The 25137-nt window shown below is 43.8% G+C and overlaps 1 protein-coding gene across 1 annotated transcript in view; it reads left to right on the top strand.

Moving 5' to 3' along the window:
• ccdc57 (coiled-coil domain containing 57) overlaps positions 1–25137 on the top strand; it is a 98796-nt gene that overhangs the window by 19638 nt on the left and 54021 nt on the right. The window contains 7 exon segments of the mRNA XM_033044575.1: positions 300–590; positions 592–716; positions 981–1089; positions 9495–9596; positions 12704–12861; positions 16888–16962; positions 20056–20256. Coding sequence (XP_032900466.1) covers positions 315–590; positions 592–716; positions 981–1089; positions 9495–9596; positions 12704–12861; positions 16888–16962; positions 20056–20256 — 1046 coding nt within the window. The 5' untranslated portion in view covers positions 300–314.

The raw sequence follows: 25137 nt of genomic DNA, 5'->3' as shown, positions 1-25137 counted from the left end.
ATCGCTGTAGGCAATTGGTCCTTTCTGCACCACAAACCATTGTGGCCTGTGGAGTTTTTAATAAATTATCATCTCAATCAATAATTAACTAATCCATCTTATTAGTTGCGCATCTATTCTGAAAGCCTGGTAAATTCTGCCAGTTAATCAATGCTATACTAAAAATAGGACGGTATAATACCTCGTCTGTGAAGCCTGTTGTTTGTGACTTATTGATTTTGTATAGTGGAAACCATAAGGAGCATGCATTAGTCAGTTTTACAGTGCATGTGAATAACCTGCTGTGTTGAATTTACAAGGTGCTACGGCTGAAAATGCTTCAGGAAAATGATAGTCTTGACGAACTTCTTGCTCAGAAGGAGCAGGAATGGAAAGGCTTGCAAACACAACGCATCCAATCATTGGTTGCTGCACTTCAAGATTCACAAACAAAATTCAAAGAAGAAAAAGAAAAGTTTAACATCCTGAAAGAGGACTTTATGTTCAACCTAAAAGTACTGGAGGAGCGAGACCAAGATTTGGAACGGTACGATGCAATGTTTGCTCAATTAAAGGTAACAGAAAGTTGTAAGCAAGCGGAAATCAGCGAAGCTGCAAATTCAGATTGACAAGTTGCAAAATATAGTTGCGAATGAGTCAAGGACACGGGAGGAACTGCAGTTTCAGTACCAGCGGCAATTAAAGACACATCAACTGGAAATTGAGAAGATTCGCAGGTATGGTCAGCAGATTGGATATTTTAAGTTGTAATGTCAGTGGATTGGATATTTTAAGTTGAAAATGATGTAATTTTTAATCTTTATCAAAATATAAAGTTATTTAATGGACAGTTTTATGCATGTAATCACCTGTACAATTATATAATCATGAGTGTTTTATATTAGTTTTTAGAACATGTTTATTAATAGGATTAGGCTACATTTAAATAAAATACCCAGATAAGTTGCAGTTTTTAACTTTTTGTTCTATTCCCAATGGAGTTCAAAAGACTCCAAAATTAATGGTCAGCAGGAGAAGTATAGGAAACTAACCCAGGAGCTCGAGCGCAAAGTGCGAGAAGTGGAGGGACAGCTTGCTTTGCAAAAACAGGTATGACAAGCAACATTACAATTAAGCTGTTGTACGCCTTGAAACATTGATTGTTGCATTTATTGTTACACTGATTTATAGGTTGGAAGATTCATTGGCCACTGTAATTTGTCTCTAAGGTGTGCGTCAGTGAGTGGTAGAATCAGAGCTTTGTTGATGGGAATGTAGGAAGAATACTTTACAGGCTGTCCTTGGGTTATGAAAGACCAACATATGGACACCTCTACATGTGAATGAGTTCCTACAATATCAGTAAATTCAAAAAACGTCTGTCGTCTGTACGTATCTTCCTACAAACGGCAGAATTTGTTTCTTCTCTCTCTCCCTCTCTAATAATTGTTCATTCCTGGACTTTTGAATGAATGAATACGTTTTTAAGAAGGAACTGCAGATGCTGGAAAATCAAAGGTAGACAAAAATGCTGGAGAAACTCAGCGGGTGAGGCAGCATCTTTGGAGCGAAGAAATAGGCAACGTTTTGGGTCAAAACCCTTCTTCAGACTGATGTGAGTGTGGGGTGGGGCGGGAAGAAGAAAGGAAGAGGTGGAGCCAGTGGGCTGAGGGAGAGCTAAGAAGGGGAGGAGAAAGTAGGGACTACCTGAAATTAGAGAAGTTAATGTTCATACCGCTGGGGTGCAAATTGCCCAAGCGAAATATGAGGTGCTGCTCCTCCAATTTATGGTGGTCCTCACTCTGGCCATGGAGGAGGCTCAGGACAGAATGGTCGGATTCGGAATGGGAGGGGGAGTTGAAGTGCTGAGCCACCGGGAGATCAGGTTGGTTATTGCAAACCGAGCGGAGGTGTTCGGCGAAGCGATCGCCAAGCTTACGCTTGGTCTCACCGATGTAGAGCAGCTGACATCTAGAGCAGCGGATGCAATAGATGAGGTTGGAGGAGGTGCAGGTGAACCTCTGCCGCACCTGGAAAGACTGCTTGGGTCCTTGAATGGAGTCAAAGGGTGAGGTAAAGCGACAAGTGTAGCATTTCCTGCGGTTGCAAGGGAAAGTGCCCAGAGAGGGGGTGGTTCGGGTGGGAAGGGACAAATTGACCAGGGAGTTCCGGAGGGAGCGGTTTCTGCGGAAGGCAGACAGGGGAGGAGATTGGAAGATGTGGCAAGTGGTGGGATCATGTTGGAGGTGGCGAAAATGTTGGAGGATTATTTGTTGTATGTGACGGCTGGTAGGGTGGAAGGTGTGGTCAAGGGGGACTCTGCCCTTGTTACGAGTGGGGGATGGGGATGAGAGCAGAGTCACGGGGTATAGGAGAGACCCTGGTGAGAGCCTCATCTATAGTAGAAGAGGGGAACACCCGTTCCCTGAAGAATGAGGACATCTCTGATACCCTGGTGTGGAACACCTCATCCTGGGTGCAGATGCAGCGTAGACAGAGGAATTGGGAGTAGGGGATAGAGTCCTTACAGGAAGCAGGGTGGGAAGAAGTGTAGTCCAGATAGCCATGGGAGTCAGTGGGTTTATAGTGGATGTCGGTCAGTAGTCTATCACCTGCGATGGAGTAGAGGTCAAGAAATGGTAGGGAAATGTCGGAAGTGGTCCAGGTGTATTTGAGTGCCGGATGGAAGTTAGTGGTGAAATGGATGAAGTCAGCAGTGAGTTGTGTGTGGGTGCAGGAGGTAGCACCAATGCAATCGTCGATGTAGCGGAGGTAGAATTCAGGGATACGGCCACGATACGCCTCGAACAAGGATTGTTCGACGTACCCAACAAAGAGGCAGGCATAGCTGGGGCCCATGCGCGTGCCCATAGCTACGCCTTGTATTTGGAGGAAATGGGAGGAGTCAAACAAAAAGTTATTAAGGGTAAGGACCTAGGCAGAGGAACGTATCAGTTGACGGGCATTGGTTGGTTCTGGGGTCGAGGAAGAAACGGAGGGCTTTGAAACCCTCCTGGTGGGGGATGGAGGTGTAGAGTGACTGGACATCCATGGTGAAGATGAGGGAATGGTGGTCTAGACAACGGAAGTCCTGGAGCAGACGAAGAGCGTGTGGTAGGGAGGGATTTAACCAGGGGGATAGGATGGAGTCGAGGTATGAGGAAATTAGTTCTGTAGGACTCGAACAGGCAGAAACAATGGGTCTGCCAGGACAGTCAGGTTTGTGGATTTTGGGGAGAAGGTAAAATCGGGCCGTGCGGGGCTGGGCAACGATGAGGTTGGAGGCTTGGGAGGGTAGGGAGTCGGAGTTGATGAAGTCAGTGATGGTGCCAGAGATAGTGGCCTGGTGCTCGCCTGTGGGGTCATGGTATGTCATGAATGAATACGTTTATTGGGCAAATATTCACATATAAGAAAGTTGCATTGGTACTCCGCCCGCAAGTGACAACATGACATAAAGTGTCCTTTTGATGTAATTTATTGTAATGCTGTGGAGGTATGGTTACCATTTGACAGATAGCAAGAATTAGCATGATGAGGAAAATGGAGAAGAGAAGAAAATAGTAAAGGTTGTTTGGTTCCACCCCCTCCCCCCAAAAAAAACAACATACTTTTAATGTAGGCCAGCATAAGATTATATATTTAATATAATCTTATGCCAGTGGGCATCGGAAATACAATATTTTTGCCTGCCTCTGATTTGATATCTCCGCATTTACGATTGGCTGCATAATGTAAATAGACATCCCTTCGTACTTCAGCTGGAGGTGAAACAAATGGTTGAAAAGGTTGCAGAATGTTGTAGCTAATAGGCTTTGTTACCTTAAAAAAAATGGTCTTAACAATCTAATTTTCAACAAACATTGCATGAACCCCAGATCCCTTAAATCGCATATACTTCTTCTACAATTTACAGAAAGGGCCACTAGAGGTAATCAAGTGGTCAAAAATGTAATCATCCAAATGGCAGCTCCTCATACAGGCCCTTCAGTCCAATTCGTCCATGCTGACCATGAAGACCCATCAAAACTAATTTCATTTTCCTGCATTTGACTCAAAACTTTTCCTATCCATGTATCTGTCCAAATGTCTTAAATATTATTATTGTACCTGCCTCAACTACTTCCTCTGGCAGCTCATTCAATACATTTGATTCTAATAATGTTGTAGATTATCATTTATAAGCTATTTATAAGCTATAATATATCTTTGAGTGCGAGGTGCATAATTCTCTTCACTTTAATACGATATAAAATGTGTCATGAACCCAGATGTATAACTCCACTGAATCTGCCAATTCCAGTAACTCTCATCCACTGTGTTCCCTTTCTCTCCTGATCCACTCAGGTTCTTGCTTCCCTCCTTCACCTGGCTCCGTCTCCTCATCATTCACAAACATGTTAGGTCTCCTATTATTTCTCCCAGCTGGTTTTATCGGCCGATATAAAGGGAAAGTTGAAGTGTAATGTAATTTCAGGTTCGATATTTTAGCCAGAGCTTCTGTTTTTTTTCTTTTTCTTCTGTCCTTCAAGATTTAGACTTAGAAACATAGAAAATAGGTTCAGGAGTAGGCCATTCAGCCCTTCGAGCCAGCACCACCATTCAATATGATCGTGGCTGATCATCCAAAATCAGTACCTCATTCCGGATTATTCACCATATCCATTGATTCCCTTAGCCCGAAGAGCTAAATCTAACTCTCTCTTGAAAATATCCAGAGAATTGGCCTCCACTGCCTTCTGCAGCAGAGAATTCCACAGACTCACAACACTCTGGGTGAAAAAGTTTTTCTTCATTTCAGTCCTAAATGGCACCCCTTGGACCATGACCCCACAGCCAAGCACCAGGCCACTATCTCTAGCACTATCACTGACTTCATCACTTCCGGCTCCCTGCCCTCCCAAGCCTCCAACCTCATCGTTCCCCAGCCCCGCACGGCCCGATTTCACCTTCTCCCCAAAATCCACAAACCTGACTGTCCTGGCAGACCCATTGTTTCTTCCTGTCCGTGTCCTACCAAACTTATTTCCACATACCTCGACTCCATCCTATCCCCCCTGGTTAAATCCCTCCCTGCCTATGTTCAAAACACCTCACACGCTCTTCGTCTACTCCAGGACTTCTGTTGTCTAGACCACCATTCCCTCATCTTCATCATGGATGTCCAGTCACTCTACACCTCCATCCCCCACCAGGAGGGTCTTAAAGCCCTCCGTTTCTACCTCGACCGCAGAACCATCCAATCCACGTCTACTGATACTCTCCTCCGCCTAGTGGAGCTGGTCCTTACCCTTAACAACTTTTTGTTTGACTCCTCCCATTTCCTCCAAATACAAGGCGTAGCTATGGGCACGTGCATGGGCCCTAGCTATGCCTGCCTCTTTGTAGGGTACGTCAAACAATCTTTGTTCGAGGCGTACCAGGGCCCTATCCCCAAACTCTACCTCCGCTACATCGACGACTGCATTGGTGCTACCTCCTGCACGCACACACAACTCACTGACTTCATCCATTTCGCCACTATCTTCCATCCGGCACTCAAATACACCTGGACCATTTCCGACATTTCCCTACCATTTCTAGACCACACTATTTCCATCGCAGGTGATAGACTACAGACTGCCATCCACTATAAACTCACTGAATCCCATGGCTATCTGGACTACACTTCTTCCCATCCTGCTTCCTGTAAGGACTCCATCCCCTACTCCCAATTCCTCCGTCTACGCCGCATCTCCACCTAGGATGAGGTGTTCCACACCAGGGCATCGGAGATGTCCTCATTCTTCAGGGAACGGGGGTTCCCCTCTTGTACTATAGATGAGGCTCTCACCAGGGTCTCTTCTATACCCCGTAACTCCGCTCTCACTCCCCATCCCCCCCCACTCGTAACAAGGGCAGAGTCCCCCTAGTCCTCACCTTCCACCCTACCAGCTGTCGCATACAACAAATAATCCTCCGACATTTTCGCCACCTCCAACGGGATCCCACCACCGGCCACATCTTCCCATCTCCTCCCCTGTCTGATTTCCGTAGAGACTGCTCCCTCCATAACTCCCTGGTTAATTCTTCCCTTCCCACCCTAACCACCCCCTCTCCTGACACTTTCCCTTGCAACCGCAGGAAATGCTACACTTGTCGCTTTACCTCCCCCCTTGACTCCATTCAAGGACCCAAGCAGTCTTTCCAGGTGTGGCAGAGGTTCACCTGCACCTCCTCCAAACTCATCTATTGCATCCACTGCTCTAGGTGTCAGCTGCTCTACATCGGTGAGACCAAGCGTAGGCTTGGCGATCGCTTCGCCCAACACCTCCGCTCGGTTCGCATTAACCTACTTGACCTCCCGGTGGCTCAGCACTTCAACTCCCCCTCCCATTCCGAATCTGACCTTTCTGTCCTGGACCTCCTCCATGGCCAGAGTGAGGACCACCGTAAATTGGAGGAGCAGCACCTCACATTTCGTTTGGGCAGTTTGCACCCCAGTGGTATGAACATTGACTTATCTAATTTCAGGTAGTCCCTGCCTTCTGCTCCCCTTCTCAGCTCTCCCTCAGCCCACTGTCTCCGCCTCTTCCTTTCTTCTTCACGCCTACCCTCACAGCAGTCTGAAGAAGGGTCTCGACCCGAAACGTTGCCTATTTCCTTCGCTCCATAGATGCTGCCTCACCCGCTGAGTTTCTCCAGCATTTTTGTCTACCCCTTATTATCAAACTGACCCCTGGTTCTGGACTCGGGAACATTTTTCCTGCATCTACACTGTAAGAATTTTATATGTTTCTATAAGATATCCTCTCATCCTTCTAAATTCCAGCAAATGCAAGCCCAGTTGACCCATTCTTTCATCAACTCAAATCCTCTCACAATGAAGGATTGGCTTTCTTCAGTGACTAATGTACAAGGACACCCAGGTCTTGTTGCACCTCCCCTTCTCCTAATCTGACACCATTCAGATAATTTCAAAAGCTGCACTTGATGAGGTGCAGCTTTTGAAAGCCCCTCTTCAGTTCCTCATCCAAAGTGATATTTTTGGTTTGTGAGCCTTGAATGTCATTGTGACTTTGCTATGCGGTGGTGATATAGCTGTATCTAATCTTGTCCTCTTTATTCAGGAATGTTTGAACTGTATTCATCAAAATAGATCAAAGCAGATCCTTCTGGCATTTTAACGATTCATTTTGTACCTTTAAACATACTTTATGATATGTTTTATCAATGTTTTTTATAGTTATATTACCAAATCAAAACAAAAGTACTTCATCATTTCAAGCTTTTAATTATGAGACCTAAGATAATTCTTCTGAAAGTTTGCTTTGTGTGGTGATAATTTACTTACAACTAATCTAAGTTAGTTCTCTTCTGGTAGATATAAATCAAGCGAATAGCTTTTTGTAGAACGATCTTAATTAAAGCACTAGAAATGTGCGTATCATTATCGATGTGTTGTGCTTTTGACTGTTCAACTATTTTTTTACAAAACTGAGCTCCTGCAATGGACCTAGGTGTAAAAGTCCTAAAGACTTGGGCTACAATTGTTGACTTGGCTAATCTTAGTTGACACGACAGTCAAGATTTATAATCTGCTTCAGTATACAAAGGTCTCATTGAATCTTAGAGCTATTTTGGTATAAATGACTGAAGTATTTACCAGAGAGAACAAAAGTGTTGTGTTTTGGAGAGCCAAATATATTTGCAAAAGGATTAAAAATATCTTATTTAAAAAGTGTGCATCTTTTTCCATATACAGTGGCTTGCAAAAGTATTCATACCCCTTGAACTTTTCCACATTTTGCCACGTTACAACCACAAACGTAAATGTATTTTATTGGGATTTTATGTGATAGACCAACACAAAGTGGCGCATAATTGTGAAGTGGAAGGTAAATGATACATGGTTTTCAAATTTTTTTACAAATAAAAAACTGAAAAGTGTGGCGTGCAAAAGTATTCAGCCCCCTTTACTCTGATACCCCCAAAATCCAGTGCAACCAATTGCCTTCAGAAGTCACCTAATTAGTAAATAGAGTCCACTTGTGTGTAATCTAATCTCAGTATAAATACAGCTGTTCTGTGAAGGCCTCAGAGGTTTGTTAGAGAACATTAGTGTACAAACAGCATCATGAAGCCCAAGGAACACACCAGACAGGTCAGGGATAAAGTTGTGGAGAAGTTTAAAGCAGGGTTAGGTTATAAAAAAATATCCCAAGCTTTGAACATCTCACGGAGCACTGTTCAATCCATCATCCGAAAATGGAAAGAGTATGGCACAACTGCAAACCTACCAAGACATGGCCGTCCACCTAAACTGACAGGCCGGGCAAGGAGAGCATTGATCAGAGAAGCAGCCTAGAGGCCCATGGTAACTCTGGAGGAGCTGCAGAGATCCACAGCTCAGGTGGGAGAATCTGTCCACAGGACAACTATTAGTCGTGCACTCCACAAATCGGGCCTTTATGGAAGAGTGGCAAGAAGAAAGCCATTGTTGAAAAAAAGCCATAAGAAGTCCCGTTTGCAGTTTGCCACAAGCCATGTGGGGGACACAGCAAACATGTGGAGGAAGGTGCTCTGGTCAGATGAGACCAAAATTGAAGTTTTTGGCCTAAATGCAAAACGCTATGTGTGGCGGAAAACTAACACTACACATCACCCTGAACACACCATCCCCACTGTGAAACATGGTGGTGGCAGCATCATGCTGTGGGGATGCTTTTCTTCAGCAGGGACAGGGAAGCTGGTCAGAGTTGATGGGAAGATGGATGGAGCCAAATACAGGGCAATCTTGGAAGAAAACCTGTTAGAGTCTGCAAAAGACTTGAGACTGGGGCGGAGGTTCACCTTCCAGCAGGACAACGACCCTAAACATACAGCCAGAGCTACAATGGAATGGTTTAGATCTAAGCATATTCATGTGTTAGAATGGCCCAGTCAAAGTCCAGACCTAAATCCAATTGAGAATCTCTGGCAAGACTTGAAAATTGCTGTTCACAGACGCTCTCCATCCAATCTGACTGAGCTTGAGCTATTTTGCAAAGAAGAATGGGCAAAAATGTCAGTCTCTAGATGTGCAAAGCTGGTAGAGACATACCCCAAAAGACTTGCAGCTGTAATTGCAGCGAAAGGTGGTTCTACAAAGTATTGACTCAGGGGGGCTGAATACATTTGCACGCCACACTTTTCAGTTTTTTATTTGTAAAAAAATTTGAAAACCATGTATCATTTTCCTTCCACTTCACAATTATGCACCACTCTGTGTTGGTCTATCACATAAAATCCCAATAAAATACATTTACGTTTGTGGTTGTAACGTGACAAAATGTGGAAAAGTTCAAGGGGTATGAAAACTTTTGCAAGCCACTGTAAATGTTTTGAAAAGCCGACATGTACTATCCAACAGGTTAAAACAAATAACATTAAAAATGTCTGTCTCACTGTTTGGGGAATCTTGTGCAATTTTGCCTTTTGCATTCTTGGTTTTCATCTACTTTATCTTAATGCCTCTCTGTACTGTTTTCTTTCAGGAGTTGTTCGCAGAATTTGATGCCGAGATGAGACATCGAGAGCATGACTTCACACTTCGAAGAGATGAAATGAGTAACCTGGTGCTCAGCAGTAAGCTGAAGGTTTGTCAAGAATTTTCCTTGCCATATCATCAGTATTCTGAGTTTTTATTCTGCACTAAAACTAAATTTGAAATTATTTGTAGTTTACTGAGCATTTATGATCTCTACATCACAAATGTAATTTAATGTTTATTAAAAATTAATGTATTAAAAAAATAACCTGAAAGGATGTAATCAAACTGTTCTGCCTACTCTTCAGTGCAACCGGTGAGCTTGGCTTATCTGGAGAAAGAGTACATTTATGGCATTGATTTCGGGACCAGCAGCAGTCAAAGAATCATGATATGGTGTCAGATCTAGAAAGGTTGTTCCAGCTAAAGTATTATTTGTGATGCAGCATGGCATTCCATCAGCAATAAACATGTTAAATGAAAGATGACATGAAGTTGCATAGTAGATCAAATTGACGTGAACATGGAGGATTCAGCATGGTATAGACAATAGGTGCAGGAGTAGGTCATTCGGCCCTTCGAGCCAGCACCGCCATTCAATGTGATCATGGCTGATCATCCCCAATCAGTTCCTGCCTTCTCCCCATATCCCTTGACTCTGCTATTTTTAAGATTTTTAATTGTTCCCCATGTTAAGAGTTGAGTGTGACAGGAAAGGGAATGTAGTGAAAAGTGTTTAATTGTCATATATCCCGACAACAGAACAGAGAAATTCTTACTTGCAGCAATTTAACGGCCCTAAATGCAATTATACATTAATAATATATAATAATCAAAATATATAATAACCATGATACTAGCCACAATATTGCAAAAAACGAAGTCAACGCTTCAAGGTTTCACGATCAGTTTGTTGTCACATGTACCAATTAAGGTACAGTGACATTTGAGTTACCATACAGACTGAAAGACTCATCCATGCCTTCATCTCCTCCCGACTGGACTACTGCAACTCACTTCTCCTTGGCATCAGCTCCACCTACATCAACCGACTCCAACTGGTCCAGAATGCAGCCGCCCAACTCATCACCCACACCAAATCCTGGCATCACATCACTCCAGCCCTCAAACAACTTCACTGGCTTCCCATCTCCCACCGGATCACCTACAAAATCCTGGTCCTCACCTACAAAGCCCTCCACCATCTGGCCCCCCCATATCTCACTGACCTCCTCTCCCCCTACCAACCGTCACGGTCCCTCAGATCCACATCAGCCGGTCTCCTCTCCATCCACAAGTCCAACCTCCGCAGTTTTGGGGACAGAGCCTTCTCCAGGGCAGCTCCCAGGCTCTGGAACTCCCTCCCCCAACTGATCCACAATTCCGTGTCCCTCACCATCTTCCAGTCCCGCCTCAAGACCCATCTCTTCACCTCTGCCTATCCTTAGCCCCACGTTCCCCTCCTTTTCATCTGTGCTTGAATTGCCTCATATTGTGTTTTGAATTGAATTCTGTCTTTAATTTGTGTACTAGTCATGTCTCTACTATTTATTTCATTCCCCTTACATGTTTTTCCTCTACCTGCTAAATTTTTGTAAGGTGTCCTTGAGACTCTTGAAAGGTGCCCATAAATAAAATGTATTATTATTATACAGCCATACTAAATGAAAAGCAACAAGACACACAACAACATAAAAGTTAACATAAACATCCACCACAGTGGATTCCACATTCCTCACTATGATGGAAGTCAATACATTTCAAACTTCTTCCTCTTTGTTCTCCCGTGGTCGGGGCAGTTAAACCATCCGCAGTAGGGGTGATCAAAGCCCCCGCAGCCGGCGATCGAAGTCCCCATTGGCGTGATCGAAACAGTCCTGCATCGGGCCGGTTGAAACTCTCTCCGCGGCATGGAGCTTCCAAATCAGCCTCTTCTTACCAGAGACCGCAGGCCTCACAATGTTAAAGTCCCCAGGCCCCGCGGTTGGAGCTTCGATCCCCGGCAAAGGGATCGCAAGCTCCCCGACTGTTAAAGTCCAGCAGACTCCCGCGGCTTGGAGCGCCGGGTTGGTCTCCAGGAAAGGCCGCCAACTCCACGATGTTAGGCCGCAGTGGAGATGGAGATGTGAAATGGATAAAAATCGCATCTCCGTCGAGGTAAGAGATAAAAAAAAGTTTCCCCCAACTCCCCTCCACCCCCACCCCCCACATAAAGCAAACCAAGGAATACTAAAACATACTTTTAACACATACTAACAATAACCAGAAAGAAGAAAGGACAGACAGACTGTTGGCGAGGCAGCCACTACTTATGGCGCCACCTGGTGTACATTGCAACCAAAGAGTCCATAGAAGATCATAGTTGCTGAGGTTAGTGGTGTGTAATGTTGGTGGTTATGATTTTCAGGCTCCTATACTTTCTCTTTGATGGTCACAGCGAGATGAGAGCGTGGCTAACTGGGGTGCTATGCGTCTTTGATGACACTGGCTGCTTTTTTGAAGCAGCATCTCTTATGAATTTCTTTGATGGTGGGGAGGTCAGGACTGTAATGCATTGGGCAGTGTCTATTATTCTCAGTCAAAGTGCAGTTAGTGTATCAGGGAGAGACATGCATCTATGGGAATGAAGATCAGGTGCAGAGATGTTTTTCATAGGATGCAGAAAGCAGGACAAAAGTAGTTCATGGGCATGTGTAATCTCTGATGACAGAGATTACACATGATTACACATGAGTAACAGAGTGTAGCTGAAAGAAAAGTTTACAACTGATGCAACTGGGCAACCGACCAGGGTCACAGAATATAGAAAAAAGGATGCTGGTTTACAACAAACAAGACACAATGTGCTGGAGTAACTCAGCAGCTCAGGCAACATCTCTGGAGAACATGGATAGGTGACATTTCGGATAGGAACAGATGATGGGCTTGGACCCGAACCATCATCTATCCATGTTCTCCAGAGATGCCGCTTGACCACTGAGTTACTGCAGCACATTGTGTCTTTATTTTTCTAGGCTACTGAAGGTGAGTCCAATGGTGGAGTTGGTCTTGATATCTGAAGAAGTTCAGGAATTGGAAGCCAAGTTGAGGTGGTTTAACAAAGAGGATTTAAACTACGCTTAACTCTATTTAGTAAACTTGTATTTCACATAGAAATTGCTGTGATTTATCTTAAAGAACTTTTTTTGTGTTAACTGCCGCAATTGACTGTTACAGGTGAAACTTCTGTCAAAAGAGTTGGAACTCCTGAGGGAGGCGGGGATAAAGGCTGCAGAATCACTTCATGTGGCAGAGAAAACAAACCATCAAATGTCAAAACAACTTCAAAGAAAAGAATTTGAATTAAAAGATGTAGAAGCCTTAAAAGAAGCCAGGTATGCTTCAGTGAAATTGTTTCTTTTGTAGTTTGTGTGTAATCCTCTGATATATGATAGCTGATGCTGAGGAGTGGGTGGGGTGGCGGTGGGAGGGGGGGAGAGAATTTTATTTCTGACCCCATCAGCTAAAAGCACATATATAATGTGCTTTACTTCTCGAAATGCAAGATAGAAAGAATGAACTGCAGATGCTGGAATCTTAAGAAGGGTTGCCTAGCCATTCCCTCAACATAGGCTACCTGACCTGCTGAGTTTCCCCAGCACATTGTCGATTAAAGTAAAGCCTGGTTGTCAGAATCATTGTTTAAATCAAAGCCACTGCCATGTATGGATTTGTAGTACAGACATTGACATTTCTAGACAATAGCAATTTAGGTAACTTTTGTCATCTTGAAATGTATTATTGATGTATACTGCAGTAGAGTTGATGTAATTTGCTGATTTTTGTTAAAAATCTTCTGTCTTAAAGCTTTTATAACATTTTCTCCCTCAAAAAGCAGAGCAAAAAAAATAACATTAATGGGAAATTCGTCAGTATGCTGAGAATTAATTTAGAAATAGATAACAGAATCTTTTGATGAACATACCTTTCTGTGCCTGGGTGGAGGGATTTATTTTACTTAATTCATTTCATAGTCATAAATGACTATGACTAATTCATTTATTGAGAACTGGACCTTGCTGATAAGGCCTGTATTTATTGCCCAATCCTAAATGCCCATGAAAATATGTTAGTGAATCACCATGAATTATACCAATAATGGTGTAATGGCTCAACTATGTAATTAGCTAGGCCATCTATCTGTCTATATAATTAAAAGTCTCATCTTGACAACTTCCTGTTTCCACTGCGCTTTGATTTTAGAAAAAACGCTACCACATATGGCTGTGATTTTTTGGCCAACGTACTCAGAATCCTCCTCCGCTGCGCAGGCCCTGAGGATTTTTCCCATCGATGACAAATAAAAGATTTATTAGCATTTTAAAAATCTTGAGATTCTCTATCCTGTCAATCACCACCATGAAGGCCACGCCCCTTCTGGTGGGAGGGGGAGGGACTATAAAACCCGGAAGTGTGGGCATGGCTCAGTCTATCTGCAAGATGGCGAGGGAGAGGTCACGACTCTGTCTGAGCTGGGAAACTACAGAACACTGTGAGTATGCAATGTACTTGAATAAATGATTTGTTAGCCCTTAATGAAAATGAATTGAGATGTTTGGCATGCCCTGTGCTTGAAACTGCAATGGCAATGGAAATGAAGTGAAAATACAATGAGCAGTTTGGCTTGGCCTGCCCTGTGCTTGAAATTGCAATGGCAATGGAAGTGAAATGAAAATGCAATGAGCTATTCGGCCAGCCCTGTGCTTGAAACTGCAAGGAAATGAAATCAAATCAGTTGTTTGGCCTGCCTGAAACCACTAATTTTGGCCCACAAGGCCCCTATTAGCCGAGAAACCTGTCCCTTTTGCCCAAAATACCCATATTAGCCCAGGAGGAGTATTTTGGCCCAAAAGGCCCGTGCCAGACCAGGAAATGTCCAGAAAAAGTGTCTTTCACTGAGATTTCACTCAGATTTTTTTTAAAGAGCCCCTTCGGCCCATCAGGCCTGTACTGGCCCAGGAGTCCCTTCGGCCCATCAGTAAGTATTCCCCCTGCGAACCTCACTGCAGTATTTTTCTCCCTCCCTTCAGTTGCGCCCTGTGAGATTCAGGCCAGGATAGACTGTCCTCCTTCATTGCCGTGATCTGCAGAAAAAGATGAAAAATGTCTAAAATTGATTCTCCACCCTCTCCCCCTTCTATCTCACAGATGTTTTGGGCAGAATTTCTGGCAGTTTCTGAGCTGTCAGCACACCAGGCCTGAGGGACTGAGCTGCGAGCCCACCAGGCCTGAGCGACTGAGCTGCGAGCCCACCAGGCCTGAGTGACTGAGCTGCCAGCCCACCAGGCCTGTGTGACTGAGCTGCCAGCCCACCAGGCCTGTGTGACTGAGCTGCCAGCCCACCAGGCCTGTGTAACTGAGCTGCCAGCCCACCAGGCCTGTGTGACTGAGCTGCCAGCCCACCAGGCCTGAGTGACTGAGCTGCCAGCCCAAGAATCCATATGGCCCACAATGTCCATACTAACCCTCTGGAAACCAGTCCCTTCGGCCCACAACACCCATACTAGACCCCCCCCACTGGCCAGCAATATTGGAATTGGTAGAGAGGTGGAATATTGCGTTGGGGGACCTGCCCTCCCGTGTGAACATGGGACCCAACGGGTCCCACTTAGTCTAGTACATAACTAAAACTCTGATCTTGTGCTCTTCCGGCAACATTTGCACAAAAATGGTACGTGATAGCGCTACGAGTTTTCGTCGGCTCACTCACCATTCTCCTGTGTTGCGAGTGCAACAAGTTTCGTTCCGATTGGTGGCATATTGTAAAAGTTAGCGAGGTTAGAAAATCGTAAATAACAGGCGTGCGCAGATCGATCGATCTCTCCAGCTAGTCAACGCCACGCGGATTGGTCTCTTGTCCTGTTACTCCGCGGGACACTCCGCCACTTCCTGCGCCAACGCTTCTTTACTGGAGCTGAGGATGGCCGGCGGAGATTTCCAACCGGACACAATTTTCAGAGGGACCGGAAGGTGCCTGGGCCGACCCGGCCCGGGAGATGGCGCCAATCGGAAAGTGGAGAGCGTCCAGCGCCCGCTGTAAGTCCCAAACGCACTGCCATCGCAACGCCCCGCAGCTCCAGCCCCTTCCCCTCTGGTCCCCCTCGCTGGCTCCTGCCCCCTCCCCCGTGATACCCCCCTCTCCCCCATTTAAACCTATCATTAGTCGGTAAGTTAGTGCACTGGGATGTGGACTCTGACTGCACAGCATCTATGTGATGAGGCCGTCTGAACTCAATAATCTGGCTTGCTTATCCCAATTTGTGTGCATGCTATTAATACTGTATAGGTAGAGAGCTAAAATGGGAAGTTTCTGAATTTTCACACCATTATGACTAAGGATTTTGATTATTTCACTTACAGTATCATGACAAGGTGGTTGATTAGGCAGAATCTTCTATTTGAAATTTTTCTATACCTATTAGTTACAACTGTTAGAATTAGGTAGACAAAAATGCTGGAGAAACTCAGCGGGTGCGGCATCATCTATGGAGCAAAGTATATAGGCAACGTTTCGGGCCGAAACCCTTGGTTTGTAAATGATTTTGTGAAATTTGATACATTTTTTGAGTGTTTTTACACAGCTAAAGAACAAGGGTTTAGAAAAATAATTTGGATAATTAAACTTGAGCAAATACATTTCAGCTCCTCCTGAACTGCATTCAGCTCACAACTTGCTCTTTAGAAATTTGTTGTAGAACTCTTTGGATCTTTGAATCAAACAGCGACTGTAAGCTTTGTCTGTTTAGATCACAAAATTGCCTTTACTGTGCAGCATCCTGCCCGTTAATGTTGGCACAATTAAACATTTACCTACTGCAAGCGTGCCTACAATTACACCTCTTTGATTAACTACGCGTATTTTTCTTTGATAGAATGTGAATCACTGTTTCCTGTACATAGAACTGAATAAATTGTAAGGAGTGGCCCAGATGATATGAACCAGTTTTTATTATTTTATGTCTACCTTCATAGAAACATAGAAAATAGGTGCAGGAGTAGGCCATTCGGCCCTTCGAGCCTGCACCGTCATTCAATATGATCATGGCTGATCATCCAACTCAGTATCCTGTACCTGCCTTCTCTCCATACCCCCTGATTCCTTTAGCCACAAGGGCCACATCTAACTCCCTCTTAAAAATAGCCAATGAACTGGCCTCAACTACCATCTGTGGCAGAGAATTCCAGAGACTCATCACTCTCTGTGTGAAAAATGTTTTCCTCAATAAAAGGTTCCAGCATTTTGTGTCTACCTTCAATAAAAGGTTCCATTTACTTATTTAACTATGTTGGATACACCTCTGTGTCATTCACAGGCACAGGTAAGATTGTATATTCTGAGTTTCTCACTATCTGGCCTTCAGGATAAAAGAACTCGAGGACAAAGTCAATTGCATGGAAATTAACTTGAAAAACGAAGAAGAAATGTTCCAACGCAAGTAAGTAAATTAATTAAAACTTTATACTCCTAAAACATACTTGTACATTACGTAAAGTATAGAATACTTGCAGAACAGCTCAAACGAGATCTGATAAAAGACTGCACTTTTAAAAATGCCAGACTTGTTTGGAGACATTCTCGATTTCAATCAATAATTGTAATAAGTGTAGTATAAAATACATTCCCGAGAAATGAAAAAATATCACCATGGTGTAGGTAATTGTGATGCCAATCTGTCATAGAAATCTAATTTATCGTTATTAGGGGGAAAGTTCAAGTGGTGTATATAAAGTAATTTCAAATGTCAGTTTTGTTAGCTGTTTGCAATATCATAGGCTGGCCACTCCACAGGTAGATTTTGTACTGAGAAATGTCACAATGATTTTATCTTTGGCATACAGATCTAGCAAAATACCAAGGTAAAGATAGAACAAAAAGACAGGATCGCTGAGTGTATATCCTAGGCTATTTTTCACAGTTTGTCAATCAACCTGCAGGAAATGTTGTCAACTGGAAGAGCTGAAGTTCTGGAAAATAGTCCACTTTTTATCACACCTTTCATAGTTATGGGACAGATCAAAATACTTTGCAACTTAATGAATACTTTGAAATTGTAGTCAGTGTTGTAATGCAGAAACTATAGTGGTGAATGTGTGCTTGGTGAGCTGCTATCAAGTACAATGCTCAGATTATCTAACTTGTGTAGTAATTCCCCATTCATTAACTTTCTTCCCTCTCTCTTGCAAGCAGAAAGTAGACATTTGCATTAGAAATTAAATACTATATAAACTCTTCAAGGATGCCAAGTGTTTATTGTCATATGTAACGGCAATGAACAATGAAATTCTCACTTGCTGCAGCTTTACAGGCCCATTACACAATATCACACAAATAAATAATAATCAGGAATAAAATAAATTAATAACCAGTAATACTCAGTACTAAGACTACAATAGTGCAAACCCAAAGTACGTGCAAAACCAAATTCCTTGCACATTAACATTTACAAACTATTGTCTTACAAAATATTGTTTGTACGTTCTCCATGTGACTGCGTGGGTTTTCTCCGGGTGCTCCGGTCTCCTCCAACATTCCAAAGATGGACATGTTTGTGGGTTAATTGGCTCCGGTAAAATTGTAAAATTGCCCCTAATGTGTAGGATAGTGTCAATTTACAGGGTGATCGCTAGTCGGCACGAACTCGGTGGGCCGAAGGGCCTGTTTCCACACTCTATCGCTAAAGTAAAGTAAACAAACGATAATACTTTGCAAATGAAACAGTTTTAAAGATTGGATTATAGTTATGAAAAACAATTTGATCACAATTAAATAAATTACTTATTACCTACTTTTTCAATTATTTCTGTATTCCAACTTAATAACAGCCTACTATTTTTATATACACTTTCCTTTCCCAGCAGAGATTAGATCCGTCACCCTCATGAACACTGTTTTCTCTTACAAACTCATTGACCCTTGCTATTCTTAAACTTAATGACAGCATTATTTATGGATACTCGGAATTCTTCCATACCTCGGGTTGTGAGGTTTGTTGTGCAACTGCCATTGTAGTAGCATTATAAGACTACAAGGACTAACATTCTGACCAGAATGTTTATATTTAAAATATTAAGCAATGTACTTGTTCAACCCTTTCACAGTAGTGGATGTATTGGAATGGTATGATGCTCAGGGGGGCACGCTTATAATAACTTAAAGGTCTGCTCTTCTGAGCAGCAGTTTTACAATGGTTCTAAAAATGGATACCATGCATGCAGCAGCACACACCCATCAGAAAATGAAAGGCTGGATGTGCGTGCATAAAGAAATGAGATGTATTTAACAGTGGCACAGCTGGGAGAGCTACTGCTCACAGTGCCAGGGACCTGAGTTCAATCATGACCTCAGGTGCTGTCTGTGTGGTTTGTACATTCTCACTGTGATGACATGGACTTCCTATGGCTGTTCCAGTTTCCCCACCACATCTCAAACATGTGAATTTGTAGGTTAGTTGGACTCTGAAATTGCCCCTTGGATAACATAGAACTATTATGTATGGATGATCGATGTTTGGTATAGACTCGGTGGACCAAAGGGCCTGTTTCCATGATGTGTATTTCAATCCATTTTTTGAATCAAACATCAGGCCTTCCACCTAAGCATAGTAGGCTTCTCATTTACTTCAGGTCCTAGTTCTAATGCACCTCGTGCCATTACAGTTAAATAAACTACCTGAATATAGAATCTGGAACAGTAGAAGTGCTGTTGCCAATCCTATGCCAATGGACTAAATTCACACTCCAGCTATACATCAAACAAGCAATTCCCAATGCCATTCCAGAAACATACGTTTACTCGTCTTTGAGATCCACCATTCTGAAGCATTGTAACGCCTTATTGTACAAACCGGAAAACAGGAGGAGAGAGTTTCCATGAGGATCTACTTTTGTATGTTAGGTGGAAATGAGATTAAACACAACTGCTGGTTTGAGTCACTTGTGTAAGTGGGTCTTCTGGGTAAGCTCCACGTGTAAGTGTTTAATACACTCTCATGTACACTCACACCAATCAGTGAGTAAAATTGATAATAATGCAAGCAATCTACATAAAATAAAGTAGAATACGGGATTATATAACTGCATAGGGTAGTGTTTCCAAGTTGTTTTATATTAATTTCCATAGTTGATGACCAGAAACATCACCTATCCATCTTTTCCAAAGATGCTGCCTGACCCCTCCAGCATTTTGAACCCTATAAACGGGATTTGTTTTGTGATTTTTTTTTTTGTAGACAAAAAAGTGCCAATACACATACAGTATAACAATCCACACAATGCTATTGGCTGCTGTACACCAATGTAGATTTTAAATTTTATGAGATGCCAGCATGCCGTACCAGCGTTCATGTCCAGGGATATAGGTGGGCCAAAGGGCCTGTTTCTGTGCTGTATCTAAACTAAACTATACAGAAATCCTCATGTCATTGGACAAAATGGAAGATACCTTCACTGCTAGTGGATAGATTGTTCATAATTAAGTGAGTTTAATAATTGCTTTATTATATTTTTTCCAAAATGTCATTTTTCTTCAGACATTCTGAACTAGATCGCCTTGCTCGTGAGAGAGATGCAAAGCTCGCTACTGCAAAGCTAGTACACACAGAACAGATCAGGGAACTGAACCACAAGATGCGGGAATTGCAGATAGGCTTGGAGACGTTTGAAGCGGAGAAACGACGAATGGAATGGAGCCATGCAGATGCCACAAAGGAGAAGGAGGATGAAATTGAAAAGTAAGTAAGGTTCAGCTGGCTCATAAAGGGCAGCATCCATGCCTGGAATCATCACCCACAATGCTTGTGCTGCAAGTGGAAGGAATATCACATTCATCCTCTGCTTTCTCAGGTCTACCAACTTGGTCTAAGCAGTGACTGGACCCTGGGCAGCTTTCTACAAAACTCCCTTCTCCAAATAGCCCGATGGTCCCACACAGAATGCAAAGCTGACAGGAGACCTTTCATTTGATTGATTGAAAGATACAGCTTGTAACCAGGCCCTTCATTCCACCGAGTCCACATCAACCATCGATCATCTGTTCACTCTAGTTCTATGTTATCCTACATTCACATCCACTCCTGATGCACAAGGGGGCAATTTTACACAGGGCCAATTAACCTTTACAGAGGGCCTTTTGAAGATGGTGACTACTGCTATTATTACTTCTAACTAAAACAAGCCTGTTATATTTTGTTGGCAGAACTAAACATGTTGAATAAATTAGACTGTTCAATTTGGAATGCTATTCATAAACAAACACCAATAAACATTTTAGGATAAAACAAAGTCAAGAAAGCCTGGTACTGGTTTCAGAGAAGGAGAAGAAAGCTCTCTCTTCTCCATTCACCCACGTGAAAAGTTACTACGAGTTCTAAGAGAGTCAAGAGTATTTAATTATGATAAAGAAACCGACGGAACAATAAAACCTTTGCTGCAGCTTTACAGGCTCCTTAATGCAATAATACACTATTTGTGTGTTATTGCAATAAGGAGCCTGTAAAGCTGCAGCAAACGTTTAATTGTTCCGCTGCTTGTATATATCATAATTCATACGTTCATAAGTTAAAGGAAAGAAGTTCATACGTTCATAAGTTAAAGGAGCAGAATTAGGTCATTTGGCCCAACAAGTACTCCGCCATTCAATCATGGCTGATCTATCTTTCCCTCTCAACACCATTCTCCTGCCTTCTCCCCATAACTCCTGATACCTTTACTAATCGAGAATCTCTGCCTTAAAAGTATCCATTGACTTGGTCTCCAGCCGTCTGTGACAATGAATTCCACAGATTCACCACCCTCTGACTATTTTCCTCCTCATCTCCTTTTATTCTAAGGCTATGGCTTCTAGTACTAGACTCTCCCACTAGTGGAAACAACCTCTCCACACTCACTCTATCAAGACCTCTTCAGTAAGTTTCAATGAGTACCCCTTCATCCTTCTGAACTCCAGTGAGTACAGGCCCAGTGCCGTCAAACATTCATCACATGTTAACCTTGGCATTCCTGGGGTTATTCTCGTAAACCTCCTCTGGACCCTCTCCAATGAAAGCACATCCTTCCTCAGATATGGGGCCCACTAGGTCTGCTGTCTGCTGCTGTCACACCAATCTTAAAGAAACCTGGTCTTGATCCCTCCTCTCTCATTAACTACCGCCCAATCTCAAACCTCCCCTTTCTTTCAAAAACCCTGGAGCGTATCGTTGCGTCGCAACTTCATTCCCACGTCCTTGCGTATAACCTACTTGAACCCCTCCAATCTGGCTTTCGCCCCCTCCATAGCACAGAAACTGCTCTCCTCAAAGTCCTCAACGACCTCCTCACCTCTGCTCACACTGGTTCCCTCAACATCCTCATCCTCCTCGACCTGAGCGCAGCCTTCGATACAGTGAACCGCAACATCCTGCTCACCAGACTCAAAGACCTCGGCATTGAAGGCTCTGCACTCAGCTGGCTCCGTTCCTACCTTTCCAACAGATCCCACTTTATCTCTCTCCACAACCACACCTCTGCTACAGCCACAGTCACTCAAGGCGTTCCCCAAGGCTCCGTACTCGGCCCCCTCCTCTTCATCATCTACATCCTCCCCCTTGGTCAGATACTCCGCCACTTCAACCTGGACTTCCACTGTTACGCCGATGACACCCAGATCTACCTCGGCACCAAATCCCCCCACAACACCCCCTCTCCCATATCTCCTGTTTGTCAGCTATAAAAACATAACTTCCTCAAACTCAACAGCGATAAGACAGAATTCCTCCTCATAGGCTCCAAAGCCACACTCAGCAAAATCAATAACCCCACTCTCACCATCGACGGCACCACTGTCTCCCCATCTCCCCAGGCCCGCAACCTTGGCGTGATCTTTGATTCTACCCTCTCCCTTGAGCCTCACATCCGCCATGTCATTAAAACCTCCTTCTTTCATCTCTGCAACATCGCCAAACTCAGACCCTCTCTCACATCTCCCGCTGCTGAAAGACTCATCCATGCCTTCATCTCCTCCCGACTGGGCTATTGCAACTCACTTCTCCTTGGCATCAGCTCCACCTACATCATCCGACTCCAACTGGTCCAGAACGCAGCCGCCCGACTCATCACCCACACCAAATCCTGGCATCACATCACTCCAGTCCTCAAACAATTTCACTGGCTTCCCATCTCCCACCGGATCACCTACAAAATCCTGATCCTCACCTACAAAGCCCTCCACCATCTGCCCCCCCCCCCCCCATATCTCACTGACCTCTCCCCCTACCAACCCTCACGGTCCCTCAGATCCACATCAGCCGGTCTCCTCTCCATCCACAAGTCCAACCTCCGCAGTTTTGGGGACAGAGCCTTCTCCAGGGCAGCTCCCAGGCTCTGGAACTCCCTCCCCCCAACTGATCCGCAATTCCGTGTCCTTCACCATCTTCCAGTCCCGCCTCAAGACCCATCTCTTCACCTCTGCCTATCCTTAGCCCCACATCCCCCTCCCTTTTCATCTGTGCATTAATTGCCTCATATTGTGTTTTAAATTGTATTCTGTCTTTACTTTGTGTACTAGTCATGTCTCTACTATTTATTTCATTCCCTTACATGTTTTTCCTCTACCTGCTAAATTTTTGTAAGGTGTCCTTGAGACTCTTGAAAGGCGCCCATAAATAAAATGTATTATTATTATTAGGTATCTCACTAAGTTGCGGTACCTAGTGGGATACCGCAAGGCTCGGTGCTGGGACCGCAACTATTTACAATATACATTAATGATTTAAATGAAGGTATTGAGTATCATAAGCAAATTTGCAGATGACATAAAGCTGGGTGGCAGTGTGAACTGTGAAGGGAATGCAATGAGGATGCAGGGTGACTTGGACAGGTTGGGTGAGTGGGCAGATGCATGACAGATGCAGTTTAATGTGGATACATGTGAGGTGGTAAGAAAAGGAAGGCAGATTATTATCTGAATGGTGTTGTTAGGAAAAGGGGAAGTACAACGAGATCTGGGTGTCCTTGTTCATCACTTACTGAAAGTAGGCATGCAGGTACAGCAGCAGTGAAGAAAACTAATGGCATATTGACCTTCATAACAAGAGGAGTTGAGTATAGGAGCAAAGAGGTCCATCTATAGATGCAGTGCCCTAGTGAGACCACACCTAGAGTACTGTGTGCAGTTTTGGTCTCCAAATTTGAGGACGGACATTCTTGCCATTGAGGCAAGCAGCGTAGGTTCACGAGGTTAATTCCCGGGATGGCGGGACTGTCATATGTTGAAAGAATGGAGCGACTGGGCTTGTATACACTGAAATTTAGGATGAGAGGGGAACTTATTGAAACGTATAAGATTATTAAGGGATTGGACACACTAAAGGCAGGAAACATGTTCCCGATGTTGGGGGAGTCCAGAACCAGGGGTCACAGTTTAAGAATAAGGGGTAGGACATTTAGAACGGAGATGAGGAAAAACATTTTCACGCAGAGAGTTGTGAACCTGTGGAATTCTCTGCCTCGGTGAAGGCCAATTCTCTGGATGCTTTCAAGAGAGAGTTAGATAGCATTTACCTTCCTTACTGCCGATTAGCCTAGCAAATTAACTTTTTGTGTATCCTGCACCTCCAATTTCTGAATTCTCTCCCCATTTAGAAAATAGTATACATCTTTATTCCCACTACCAAAATGCTTGACCACACTTTGCTACTGTATTCCATCTGCCACTTCTCTGCCCACTCTCCCAACCTGTCCAAATCCTTCTGCAGAGTTCTTGCTCTCTCTCTACACTACCTGACCCTCCACCGATCTTTGTAGCAACTGCAAATATTGCCACAAAGCCTTCAATTCCCTCATCCAAATCATTGATATATATATAGTGAAGTGTAGCGGCCCCACCACTGACTCCTACTGAATACCGCTAGTCACTGGCAGCCAACCAGGAAAAGCCCCCTCTATTGCCACTCTTTGATTTCTGCCATACAGCCAACCTGCTATCCATGCTAGTATCTTCCCTCTGAAACCATGGGCTCTCATCTTCTTTAGCAGTCTCATGTGCGGCATCTTATCAAAGGCCTTCAGAAAATCCAGGTAAACAACATCCACTGACTCTCCTTTGCCTATCCTGCTATTTACTTCCTCAAAGAAGTCCAACAGGCTTGTCAGGCAAGATCTCCCTTTCACAAAACTATGCTGACCTTGGCCTATTTTATTGTGTGCTTCCAAGTATTCAGAAAAAGCTCATCTATCTATCTATATTACTAAAAGTCTGTTCTTGACCGGTTTTGGCGATCTGTGCTGCGATTTCCGAGAGAATGCCGCCATCTACGGCCGTCATTTTTGGCCACCTCGCTCAGAGCCCCCCTCCGCCGTATGTGTGCCGAGGATTTTTCCAGTCGATGAAAAATGACAGAGAGATAGTGGTGTGCCTCATTCAGTCGCTTCAAGATGGAGGAAGGCAGAGGGTCACGTTTCTCTGAGCTGTGAATAACACTGAACACATGTCTACTCAAATGTAAGTGTCCTTAGTGGTTCTAAAACGCTTGCAGAATGTGTCTATTGGTTCTAAAATGTATGCAAAAAGTGTCTCTTTTGGTTCTACAATGTTTGCAGAATGTGTCCTTTTTGGTTCTAAAATGTTTTTTTAGTTC

The sequence above is a fragment of the Amblyraja radiata genome, chromosome 26 (assembly GCF_010909765.2).
Source record: "Amblyraja radiata isolate CabotCenter1 chromosome 26, sAmbRad1.1.pri, whole genome shotgun sequence".
Lineage (NCBI taxonomy): Eukaryota > Metazoa > Chordata > Chondrichthyes > Rajiformes > Rajidae > Amblyraja > Amblyraja radiata.
This window is presented reverse-complemented; position numbering and strand designations above follow the sequence as displayed.